Consider the following 13641-nt stretch of genomic DNA (forward strand, 5'->3'; position numbering starts at 1 on the left):
ACCTTGATCTTTGGTAACAAGTCTAAACCACAAACATTTAGTGTTGAACCTATGTCAACAAGTGTTCGTCTAATACCAATGTCATTCACATGAACAATGATCATTAATCATTCTGCTAAATTCCTCACTTCGGGAGGTGGGCGTTCATGCTAATAAAAGGTAATATTTGATGAATTTGCACGATATGTTCCATCAACACATTCACATCAGCCAGTCTCGCAAAGGAAGAAAGCAAAATCTTTTACAAAGCTTCCTGAAGCATACCTTGATACATCGGGCCAATTTGAAGCAAATCCCAAAGTGAGATCTTAGTCAGACTAACCTTAAGTTGCTCGATAAGATCATAATCACTTGGTCACTTGTTCATTGGCAACGGTCCTTAGGTAGGAAAGGTTGAGAAGGAGGTAGAGAATTTTGAGGTGGTTTAGGAATTTGTTTGTTATTTCGAGTGTTATATGTGTGACCAATAGTATTATAGGATTATGGGTTTACATTCACACACACTTCATTTTTGCATGAGGATGTCGTGGAGGATGACTCGCCCTTTACATCTCTTTTAAAAGAGAGTGTTTCAATGAAGTAATCCAATACTTCATCCAACATATCAAAATCATCCTTCGAGAATGCCTTATCAAAGGCATCGAACTCCAAAAGGAAAAGATCTGACATTTGGCCTTCATGTCGGGTTCACCAAAATGTAAGGGAGGAGATTTTCCCCCTCCAAGATGATAAATCTCAAAAGGAAAATCTATCCACTGCTACCTCTTCAAACAGGCACTAAGATGAGCTAGGGGATAACAAACAACTAAACTAACTACACTACACAAGACATAAATAACAGAATTACAATGCAGAAACAATGAATATGCAAAATTGAATTTATAGAATAGTGTCATGCTAAAAGTAGATTATACCTTCCAACTGGGGAGCTCTCAGGTTTTGGATGCCAAAGCGGGGGGTGGACACCAACGCGACGGGTTGTAGTTTGTACGGCCTATGGACAGGGAAAAGTCCAGAAAAGAACTTGCAACTGGTCTCTTGTGCGTGTAACCTATTTGTCACCTGCACACACTGAGATGAGGAAAATTGTTGGGGTTGTATAGGGACCTGCCTCAGTCAGACCCCTATTTAGGTTTTTCCATGGCCACAAACAACCAAATAGATAGATTGGAAAAATAAATTGGAACTTGGTAAATTGGAAAGTAAATGAAAATGGAAACTAAACTTTATTTAAAAGAAGCTAACTCATATTGCATGAAATAAATGTTGGAAAGTATTGAAATATTGGAATATTGGAATGTTGGAAATAAATATTTAACAATGCAAAGGACTCATTGCAGGTAAAAGAAATTGGTAAGAGAGAGAGAGAGAGAGAGAGAGAGAGAGAGAGAGAGAGAGAGAGAGAGAGAGAGAGAGAGAGAGAGAGAGAGAGAGAGAGAGCATGGAGCCAAACCCCTCGTATTTGGAATCGTGAGCATGACGAAGCCCTCTTGATCACATTGTTGGTAAGAAGCCACCACAAGATGGCTGCAACTTGATATTGGTAGAATGTATGTCCAAGAGCATAAAGAGAGCGGCAAGATATTGAGAGCACAATGAAAGCCAAGAGCCAAGAACCCAAGTTGGGAACCCTTCCAAATGAGAAAGGAAGGGTTCTTAAACCCAAAAGGGGCACAGAGAGCCATTACGCTGAAACGCGAGCCAAAGGACATGCATCAGCTAGCATCTAACTCTCTGCCAGATTCGAGATGTGACCAACTTTTCGGGACGTTAGTGCGGCACGCGGACCTCCCCATGTCGCGCTTACATTCATCAAAAAGTAGGCCCAAAGGGGCTTTCGAGAAATTTCAAGGCATTTCGCCCTTCAAGTCCATGATGCTATAATAACATGCTTTTGATCATGGATACGACATAAATGCATTAGTCATCATGTGTAAGTCATAAATGCACTGGGTGCAATTTAGGATACTACAATATTATTCACATTAAATTATTGTTATTTATTTTGTTTAAGTCATCTGGGCCTCATAGCGGGGCGTTACACAACCATTCACAAGTCAAAATATTAATATGAATTATAAATTTAATATTTTTAAAATAAACATCATATAAAACAAAATTTACTCTCATCAAAATTATAATTTTTAGATAGATATATAGATATTAAATAAAAATAAATATTTTTAAGAAAAAAATTACCATTTCATAACTACAATATTTTTTTTTTTAATTTATTTTGTAAATTTTTATTTTAAATGATTTTTTAAATAATGATAAAAAGTTTAAAATTTAAATATAAAAAATTAGATGTCAATTTTTGAATAAAAAATTGTATTAGGGAAGAAAAAACAATCTAGATACAGTACAATTTAAATGTTTTTGTATGTAGTATCTATACTATAAAGAAAAATAAAATTATTTTAAGATAAATAAAATAGTTCCAATTGACATCTTTCCACATTAAGATTTATTTAAGATATCTATACTAGTGTTGAAACTATTTAAAACTTCTTTCAATCTTTTATAATATTGTTTTGTTTATTAAATATATTCAATTAAACGATAACAAATTTCACTTAAGCAATATATTTGATTATTATTAAGTTTTTCACAAGTTTTATGCATTATATAAGATGATATTATTTTTAAGTTTTTTGAAAGTTCTATCAAAAGATATTTTGTAAGCACTTAGGTGGTGTTGAGTTCAAATATTCTACAATACAAAAACCCCAAAAAAATAAAAAGTTATGATATTATTTTGAAGTTTTTGGAAAATTTAATCAAAAGATATCTTGTAAGCACTTAGTTGGTGTTGAGTTCAAATATTCTACAATACAAAAAAAAAAAATTCAGAAGTTTTATAATGTGATGTCGCCTTCTCAAGTATAATTAGTTTAAAAATGTAATGTCTCAAGTATAAAAGTTTTATTTTGTAAGCACTTAGTTGGTGTTGAGTTCAAATATTCTACAATACGAAAAAAAAAAAAATTCAAAAGTTTTATAATGTGATGTCTCCTTCTCAAGTATAATTAGTTAAAAAATGTAATGTCTCTTTCTCAACCATAATTAGTTTAAAAACACTTAGCCTATTTTCTCAAAGTTTAAAAACAATTAGCCTATTTTTCCAAAGAACACAAGATTAATCAAGAAGTATTGTTCTTGTGAGTTTCGGTGAATTCTTTCAAAATTGATTTTAGACTTTTTGGTCCAGCTCTCCAAAATTCTTGAATAAATATGATACTTTTAAACAATCACCAAATTTCTTGAGATCATTGTCTTAAGTTTTCAATGGATAATTTATTGACTTATTAAATAATAATTATTTAATTTTTTTAAAAGTGAAATATTGAAAAGATAATTTAATTTAATTATTCATTAAAATTGTGTTTTAAGTTGTGTCTTAGGGGAGGACACCTAAACGTATGGGAGTCTTTTTGCTCATGATGAATTAGTATTTAATTAAAAAAAGAGTAGGTGGAGGAAAAAAGAAATTACTATTTTTTATTATTGTATTTTCCTCTTCAAAATGTTTATGAAAAAGAATTGACGGCTCATTCAAAGGTTAGTCATGTGTTCTCTCATTTTGTCGAGGACGAAAACCTTATTGAAATATCGGTTTCAAAAATGAAAAACCTTTATCTAATTGGAATGAGTGAGCTGCAAAGTAAAGTTCATTCTTGAATTCACTTCTAGGTTATTGCAGCAATCTTTATTTATGATCATCACTTTACATCAACATTATCAATAGCAATACTTCGTATATGATGTTTGAAATGTGAGATAACTTTTTTCATAAATACCTTTTTTCATAAGTATTCTTAATGTTTTATTTTTTTCTTTGATATATTGTCTCACCCCACTAAATAAATGAAAAGAGTTATATTTTCTCATCCCACTAAATAGGTGGAAATATCATAACCACTGAATAAGTGAAATTTTTGAATGAATCACTCATCTCTTCTTGCATTCTCAAAACTCTATTGTCTCTTTTCTCAAGCCATAAACACATGTGCATACATGCAACTCAGCTGTAGGTTGTTTATTGGTAGATATGATTTTTATTAGAGCAAAAGAAGGTTTTGAAGGGACCCGAAACCCTTTACAAAAAAGGTCAGTTTGGACTTAACAAGATATTAAGCCAAAATAGATCACTACAAATAAACTGCCCCAAAGAAACATATTCAAAAAAACATCAATGGGGTAGAGACATAACTGACCTCAAACAACCAGTTGTCTAAAAGAAGAGACATGAAATGACTAGAAAACCGAGGAAAATAAGAAACCAAAAATAAAACCATGGGACACAAAGAGGGTTTAACCAATAGGCACCCACAACCTGAACAAAAGTTGCACAAAAAACCATTACGCAACAAAAAATCAAAGAAAGGACCAGAGAAAATTCTAGCCCAATCATCCACAACCAAGGACCCTCAAGATTTACCTCTAGTACTACCCTTGTGGGAACAAAGAGTCATGTCAAAAGAGAGCTTAGGCGTCTTAGATTTTGTTCCCTTAACAGTTATCCAACCCTCTTCCACCTTAGTAGCCGCATCAAACCAATCCAACAAACCCAATACTAAACCACCAAAAATCTAAGAGGGACCACCAACAACACCCCCCTTCTCATAGTTGCTCCCTCCAAGAAAAGAGTCACCATGAATGCTACCAGAGTTGACAGCCAAAGCACTATCACTAGACGTAGACACTCAAGGCACAAATCCACTCAAGGAATCAACATGAGGTACATGAGACTATAGACTAGCCTCAACAACCACTCCACCGGAAGCCAACATAGCCTGAGAAGAAACAACAATATCCTGCACTGCCATTTAAGAGCCCTTATGAATATCAATTTTCTTCTCAACTGTGTAATGCTGATTTGAAGCACCCTTCCACCATGAGGCTGACAAGGTTTTCTTCTCAAACCCATGACGCTCAATCACATGACCCATTTTGAAACATCTTTGAGACTTGAAGGGTATCCCTTCATAGTCCAAAGTTTGAACCCAACTGCCCTTAGAAGAACTGATAATGATCTCAACAGGCAGTCCTTTTGAAACATCTAGCTCGACCAAAATATGGGCAAAGGTGGAGTGAAGAATGTCAGATGAATCATCATCCACCAACAGAAAATCCCCAAGAGAATCAACCCACAAATGAAGAGGGAGATAAGGAAGCCTAACCCAAACCGAAATCTTATTAAACATTTCAGAAAAAAGGATTGAAATCAGAGTGCCAAGGTTTAACCACTAAAGGGAATTTATGTCCTCAGCATTCTCAAATTTTGCAATAAAAAAGCCTTTAGCCATAGGGTAAATATGAACAGTACCTTTATTGGCAGATATATTTCTTAGTGGGACTAGTCTAAATTTGCATCATAGAGGAATCTAATTTCACAATGTCAACAAGCTATAAAACAAATCCAATTTCAACCAGTTTGAACTAAAAAAACTTCAGTTTTAAACATGTAACCCATGCATGCTTGCACATGGAAATGGGTTGTTATTTATGAGAGACAATTTCTTTTTGTCAACTTGGTGTAAAATTAGATTTAACATAGAATATAAATTAAACTGATATACAGGACAGTGAAAATTAGCACTGAAATTTTTAGTACTTTCATATGAATAAATATAGCTCCCATACAACTTTCTCTCTACAGTATAGCATTGTGTCATGACTTCAATGGCTTTATGCATGTATGCCATTAAAATGGATGCAACTCCCTTTTCTAAGATAAATTTAGCTATCAATATTTACATTAATTTGGCCGACATTACATAACTTATGCTTTGACTGTGTTTGCTATGATCAAGAAAGACTTATTGGTGAGCATGATAGTGGTGCATAGCCACAAGGATTGAGATATTCACTTAAGCATCCATATGTAGACACATTAAATATAGATCAACTAGTATATGATTGAGATATTGACTTAAGCATCCCATTAAATAAATGTTGATGTTGAACCCTACACAAAGATTACTCTATGTAAACTCAGGGTAAGATACACCTCCTTTGAAACATAATACTTAACAAATTAAGTTCAAAAAAATCTCCACAAATTAGATAAGGGGACTAATGAGAATGAAAAATATTTATGAATTAAGTTCAAATAAAATTATATGTATGACATGGGATATGAACTATTAAAACTGATGATAATTTATGATAGTTTAACAAATTGTTTAATTAGACTTTTAGTTTTTTCGGGACTTAATCCTCTAAACAAACATCTTAAGAATTTTTCAATAAAAAGGAGGAATTGTAAATGTATTTCACCACTCTAGACTCTTTTCCCTCTAACCCCTCTCTATTTACAAAGTTTTGAGAGTACATAATTCTTTATAAGTCATCCTCATCTCACAATTTTTACAATCTAGATTATTCACTAACAATCTCACAATTGAAAAGCATATTTCATGACTTTGGACTTCTTACACTCTAATCTTTCTTCCCTATTGATAAGCATTTGTTATAAGTCACTTTGATCTCAAAATTCTAATCAATGTAAATTTAACCGCACAACTATAAACACATTTCACCACTTTAAACTTATTGTCCTCTAATGTCACTCGACATTGCCAAAGCTTTTGGAGAATGTGCAGTCTTATTAACATAAGATTATCCCAATACAACCTCATAATTGTAAATGTATTTCACTCACTCTCTAGTATTGCTCCCTATTGTCAAATGTTTTGGAACATGTAGAGTCTTATAAATCACTCTTATCTCATAATTATTATCAATATGGAATAAACCCAATAATAACCCACTCACATATGATTAAATAGAAGATTTTATAAATAATTTTAATTAGATATTTTATTTTTTATTTTGTATAAAGATCAGGTGATATTTTAGAATTACAAGAAACAATCTTACACATAGTTATACACTTAATCCAACACAAAATTACCAAACTCTTCAAAAACAAAAAGAAACATAAATGATAACATAAAATCTGATTTATTTGATTCCAATCTCTTCAACATAAAAAATGAAGTCAGGTTTCAAATTTGATTAGGCTTTAAACAAAAATACATAAAAGCCAAAAATAATAACAAAATGCTGGATTCTTAGAGCACTTATCTGCAAGTGCAGCTGACAATTTGCCATAGCGTTATATTTATCCATAGACTCCAAACAACATCCGAGGGATGATGTGAAGGCTGATGAGCTGTCGAGTCTATGAGATTTCTCTGTTTGGAGTCTATGAAATATTAGCATCAAACACATCAATAAACTTTTCTAGTTTATTATTATCCAGTTATATTGTCTTAACAAGCATCTCATAGACTCAGCAGCTCATTAGCCTTCACATCATCCCCCACTTCTGAATAGGATTATACTCCAACAGTTTTTCCTGAAATAAATTTTCCTTCTTTATATCTTTACGCCTCACATTCCTTCCCTCTTCTTTGTTTATAGCCATCTAGATAGCTTTTCAAAGATATTTTTGAAATTAAATAAAAAGAAAAAATCAAAAAAAAAAAAGGAAAAAAAAAAGTCATAATTTCATTTGTGAGACTATTATTTTCTTAGAAAGGTTTTATCCAAAATAAATTATTTCAATCAATAAAGTTTTTTTCATAATCAATCTTTTTTTTCATATTCTATGTAGTGGCAATATATTGACTTCCAGTTGCTCTTAATGATTTTACTTCCAAATAAGGGTAAGAGAAAAAATAGCATTAAAAATGAGTTGTAAGAAGAAAGGGTACACAAACGTATGGGGGATCCAACACCAATGAAAATAAAGAGAAGGATGAAAATAAACTCCACGAGATAATCCATGGATGTCTTTAATACTATATTATTTATATGAATAAAATGGTGTGTACTTTTAATATATAACAATATTTTTAAATCAATTGGGCTCTCTCCTAATCTATAAAATCAAGTGTCATTATTAGAATAGATAGAAGGAATGTCATATTCAACCATAAAATTAAGAATCTATACCTTATATAATTTGGAGAGGACAATCTTGTAGACGATGTGCAATACTTAAAAAAAATAGATTTTTATTATTTGAACAAATATTTATTTTTTAATTAAAACATTTAAATATTTTAAAACAATAAAAAATAATATTGTATAAAATTAACTATTAATTGTTGAAAGTTAAACTAATATAAATATCAATGATTATCAATAATTGGTTTTCAATTCATTTTTTATAAAAAATAAATTTTTTATATAAAATAAATATTATTTAATAAAAAAATTAATTTGTCTACAAAATATGCTAATGACAACTAATTAAAGATATTGAATGTAATAACTAAAATACTAATAATAAATAGCTCTTCAAAATGATATTTTTTTACATAAAGAAAAACAAATAAATCATTTATTTATGATCTTCTTTGTAATTTGGAATTTAATCTAGATGTCCATGGCGAATAAAAGTGTAAGAACCTCTTGACTCTCATGTAAATGTTAGCCACGCGATTCAGCAAACCAACAATGAAGATGAAGATTGTGATGATGATGCTACTCTTCTTCTCTCTCTCTGCGCTGCCTCCGAATATCATGGCACACCCTTCTAATTATTCCGATCAACAATCTCTCATTGCTTTCAAGGCTTCTCTGCTTCTCGATCCATTTAATTCCCTCCTCGATTGGTCTCCCAATCACACATTTTGCAATTGGACTGGTGTTACCTGTTCTTCTACTCGACAGCGTGTTGTTTCCTTGAATCTCACAGCTATGGGATTACTTGGCCCAATCTCTCCCTTTCTCGGAAATCTTTCCTTCCTTAGAGTACTTGCTCTCAGAAATAATAGTTTGGAGGGCCATATCCCATGTCAGCTTGGAAGGCTATTTCGCCTGAGAGTGCTTCGGTTGTCTTATAACAAACTAAGTGGAAGCATTCCCCCCGAATTCAGTCTTCTTTCAAATCTAGAAGCCATAGGCTTAGGAGAAAACAACTTGACAGGTATCATCCCACCTTTCTTAGGAAACATGTCCTCTTTAAGTATCATAAACTTGGGAGATAATGTACTCCAAGGTGGTATTCCTGCTGCGTTGGGTATGCTTAGTCAGCTAAACTGGCTTTATCTTGATATCAACAGCTTAACAGGACCTATCCCCGTTGCCCTTTCAAATTGCACTCATCTCCAACTGTTGGCGTTAGATCAGAACAACTTAAACGGCTCAATTCCATGGGAGTTTGGAAGGTTGTCAGAGTTGCAACTACTGTATTTGTGGGGAAACCAACTCACTGGAGAAATACCCACCTCACTGGGTAATTGGACTCACCTGCAATTGCTGTCTTTGGATCAGAACCAGCTGAGCGGCACAGTGCCCCTGGAATCTGGGAAAATGCAGCAGCTGAGATGGTTTGGTTTGTGGGGAAATCATTTAGAGAGTGGAAGCAGTGGTTTGTCTATTCTAACAGTGTTGACTAATTGCTCCGGCTTGGAACATCTTGATTTGGGATCTAATTATCTCACTGGCGTCTTGCCCATTTCAATTGGTCGCCTTTCAAATTCACTTTCATACTTAGATTTGCGGTCAAATGAAATTGGGGGAAATATACCAGATGAGATTGGTAATCTAACAAATTTGACAGAAGTACACCTAGATGCAAACCGATTCAAAGGGACCATTCCATCTGCACTCAGTAAACTTCCGAATTTGGAGAGACTAACTTTGGACACAAACAATTTACACGGAAGAATTCCAAAAATTTTTGGCCAATCAAAAAGACTTGGATTGATGTCACTCACTGAGAACATGCTTTCAAGACAAATTCCAGAAAGTCTTGGCAAGCTTCCACAATTAAGAAGGCTTTATCTTCATCACAATCAGCTATCAGGGAAAATACCTGCCAGTTTAGGGAGATGCAAGACGTTGGAAATGGTGGACTTGGCGCACAACAAGCTAACAGGAAATATACCTCCTGATGTTGCAGGTCTTCAGAATCTCCAGTTCTATTTCAACGTTTCCAGAAATTTATTGCAAGGTTCTATTTTGGAAATGAGCAAAATGATTATGGTTTTAGCCATAGATGTTTCTCAAAACAATTTCTCCGGTAGCATTCCCAGTGCATTGGCAAGTTGAAAGGGGCTGGAATATCTAAATCTTTCTGGAAATGCGTTTGAGGGGCCAATCCCTGCATCCCTATCAGATTTGCAAAATCTGAAGTACATGGATCTTTCTTGCAATAATTTGTCAGGTACAATACCGGTGGCTTTCAAAAAGATGAAAATGCTCCAACACCTCAATCTCTCTTCAAACAGCTTAACTGGAGAGGTCGCAAAGGGAGGAGCTTTTGCAACACTTGATGCCTCAGAAGTTATGAAAAATCTTGGCCTCTGTGGTGGATGGATAAACTTGCCACCATGCTCTCATTCCAATCACAAACACCCACCAGTCTCCAAAAATGTAATAATTCCTGTTGTAGTCGGCATTGCAATATTGATCATGTCTCTTCTATTGGTAGTATATTCCTATAGATCATGCAAACATTCTACTGCCCCTGCTCTCAAAGTATGGCCTCAAAAAATTTCATATGAAGAACTTGCAAATGCAACTGGTGGGTTCAATGTTGAAAATCTTTCAGGAATGGGTAGTTTTGGGTCGGTTTATAAAGGGATTCTACAGAATGGTACAAATATTGCTGTTAAAGTTCTCAAGTTGCAAGATGAACATGCTCAGCAAAGTTTCAGTAGAGAATGCAATGCATTAGAGAGAGTTCGACATCGAAATGTAATTAAAATCATTTCAGCATGCTCCAACCTTGATTTTAAGGCCTTAATTCTTCCATTCATGTCAAATGGAAGTTTAGAGAAATGGCTATACCCTCCTGAAGGGGGTGGATGCAGATTAAATTTGAGTGATCGAATAAGGATAGCAATGGAGATAGCACAAGGAATGGCATACCTTCACCATTAATGCTTTGTTCATGTGATTCACTGTGACCTCAAGCCCAACAATGTTCTATTAGGAGATGACATGACTTCATACATAGCAGATTTTGGCATTTCCAATATTATTTTTGGAAATTCCATGGATTCTTTGAATTCTACAGATGCACTTAAAGGATCTGTTGGCTACATTGCACCGAGTACAGATTTCTTGCTATTGAACTATACAATTTCACTAATTTTTTTTTTTTATCTTAGAGACCATCAAATGCATCAAATGACTAACAAGTAACTTATTGTTCTTTAATTGATATTATAGAGTATGGAATAGGTGGAAATCTTACTACTAAAGGAGATGTGTACAGTTATGGAATTTTGATTTTAGAGTTGTTGACAAGGAAGAGACCAACAGAGGATATATTCGGTGAAGGAATGAATCTACAAAAATGGATAGAAATGCATTTTCCTAATAGAATCTCAGATGTGGTGGATAATTTTCTGCTAATAGATGCTCATGAATCAGAGACATCAATGGTAATGGAATGCCTTACTCAATTTATACAAATTGGGTTGTTTTGCACAAGGGAGTCACCTCAAGAGCGACCTGATATAACTGAGATAATTGATAGATTAAATACAATTAGAGGTACATTTATTGGTACCCCTAAAACTCCTCAATTACCAATAGATATCACACCTTTTATTGATAATGAAAGAAATATGAAAATGCCAAGGAGGGAAAATAGGGGAAGTTCGTCTATGTCTACATCCTAAGCCAAAAGAATTTTTCTTGCTTTATTTTTTGTCCAATCCAAAACACATGATGTCCTAATGTATCATTTTGGATAGTATAGCCTATTGTGAGTAGATGAAAAAATATTATAATATTTTTTCCTTGTGCTACTTATATGGTTTACTACTATGACATGATTTAGGTTCTCACATTTGAAACTGTGAGTGAATGTGATGTATTTTGGACATATCAATCATCTGGATACATGGTTAAGTATATATCTTAATAGAATGGAAAATCTCAGAAAAGAGATATATAGTTTTTATTATTATTAAATATAAAATATTTTGTAGTATTACTTCTATTATTTCTGAATTAGACTGTGTTATTATTTTTTGTATCGATGTTTCAGATCACACTCCATGATCCATCATCAAAACAACAGAGATCTAAGAAAAACATAAGATGAATACTGTATATTAATTTTTGAATGCTAAATAGTTGTTAAATTTATATTATTTTTATAAATTTTTTATAAAAAAATATTTAGAAATCAATGGTTTGTTCTAAATTCTATACATCCTCAAAACTACCAAAATCTATTTCAATCGCCATTGTTAAATGAAAATCTAAAAGACTAGGCACAGTATAAGGAGAATGCTATTGTTAACAGATTGTGAAATTTTAGAACTTTAAGCCTACACAATCATCCTTGTATAAATATTTCATTGCACATTAGTACAACACGAAGGACAGACATAAGGTTGAGCGGGTGAAAAATTCTCTTTTCTTTCCACAAAAATTTCTGTGTGAGATGACATGATTACAGCATTCTGTACATCGTCATTAACAATGCTATTTGAAGAAGCAGAGTAAGTGGTCATTGTATATATACACTGTACAGTTAAAGTCACATGTTGCTATCATATCAGTATAACATCTGTGCTAGATAGTGGAGATTATAGTGCATTCCATAAGCATTATGTTTAAACAGATATGATTCATTCCCAATCTTTTGAGGGGGAAATATTATTGAACAACTGGATTCAGACTCGGAGGGAATGCAATCCAAATTTGAACAACAATGCCTCTCCAATTATTGAGGTGTTTGGGAAGGTGGGGATGAACAATGTTTACAGCAGCATAAGTTGCAATGTGACATAGCCTCCCAGTTTGATTTAAATGGGCAAATTAAGGGAGAAACTAAAGAGTTGATTAGTGAAAATCTGCAAGGAAAGAAGTGTATAGTGATTTTAGATTAAATTAGGTTAATTTCAAAAACAAAGATAAGAATTGACAGTTGAAAATATTATTATAAAAAAATTAATTGTAATGGATTAGATTGTTTTGTTCTCAAATTAATGATGAAATATGGTTGTGTAGACTAGTACACTTAACTGATTTTAATGATGATATATTTGGCACTTCATGCACCACCACATTTTGCTGAAGGATTCATGTAATCTTATTTGTATATGAAACTGTTGTTTTTATGCTATCTTTGGAGTTGTGTTTGTATCCTCCTTTGTTTTGTAAAATGATTTGTTCATCAATATTTTTATGTTTTTTAATGTGAGGTTTTTTAGATTTTTGAGGATAAGATTCTTTGTACAATAACTTTCGAGTTCTTGCTTTCTCATTTAAATATATCTTGTATAATTCATGCATGAGGTTTATCTATCTCAAATGACATATCGTTTAGTATTTTTATAATTTTTTCTAGTATCAAATGACTTGATCAACTATTGGATTATAGAGAATTCTTTCAATTTTGACCACCTTTCCTTCCTAAACAAATTTAACATATTGGTGTAAAAGAAAAAGAATAGTCTCACATTGTTCTATCCCTAGTCTTTCAAGTAATATGCATTTGCAACCTAAATATAACTAATATTATTGTAAATAATAGAAAGAGGGAACATAGTTGCCCAAGGATTGAGAAATAGTTGAGATAGATGTAAATATTTAATGAGAAAGTGAAATGTACTAAACAATAAGGAGGATCTTGCAAATCTACATGATCATGCCTCC

At 32.9% G+C, this 13641-nt stretch overlaps 2 protein-coding genes across 2 annotated transcripts; both read left to right on the forward strand.

Moving 5' to 3' along the window:
• Positions 1–8538: 8538 nt before the first annotated feature.
• Positions 8539–10071, forward strand: LOC131052127 (LRR receptor-like serine/threonine-protein kinase EFR). Its single transcript, XM_057986727.2, has one exon. It carries the CDS (start codon positions 8539–8541, stop codon positions 10069–10071), a length of 1533 nt encoding a protein of 510 aa, XP_057842710.2.
• An 87-nt stretch (positions 10072–10158) lies between these two features.
• LOC131052128 (receptor kinase-like protein Xa21) lies at positions 10159–10905 on the forward strand. The gene has a single exon (XM_057986728.2). The coding sequence runs from the start codon at positions 10159–10161 to the stop codon at positions 10903–10905; it is 747 nt and encodes a 248-aa protein (XP_057842711.1).
• The last annotated feature ends 2736 nt before the right edge of the window (positions 10906–13641 follow it).

This window comes from Cryptomeria japonica, chromosome 4 (assembly GCF_030272615.1).
Source record: "Cryptomeria japonica chromosome 4, Sugi_1.0, whole genome shotgun sequence".
Lineage (NCBI taxonomy): Eukaryota > Viridiplantae > Streptophyta > Pinopsida > Cupressales > Cupressaceae > Cryptomeria > Cryptomeria japonica.

Bases quoted from the DNA above. Each gene is read 5' to 3' on its own strand.
- LOC131052127 (XM_057986727.2), top strand. From the start codon at position 8,539: ATGGCACACCCTTCTAATTATTCCGATCAACAATCTCTCATTGCTTTC.
- LOC131052128 (XM_057986728.2), top strand. From the start codon at position 10,159: ATGGATCTTTCTTGCAATAATTTGTCAGGTACAATACCGGTGGCTTTC.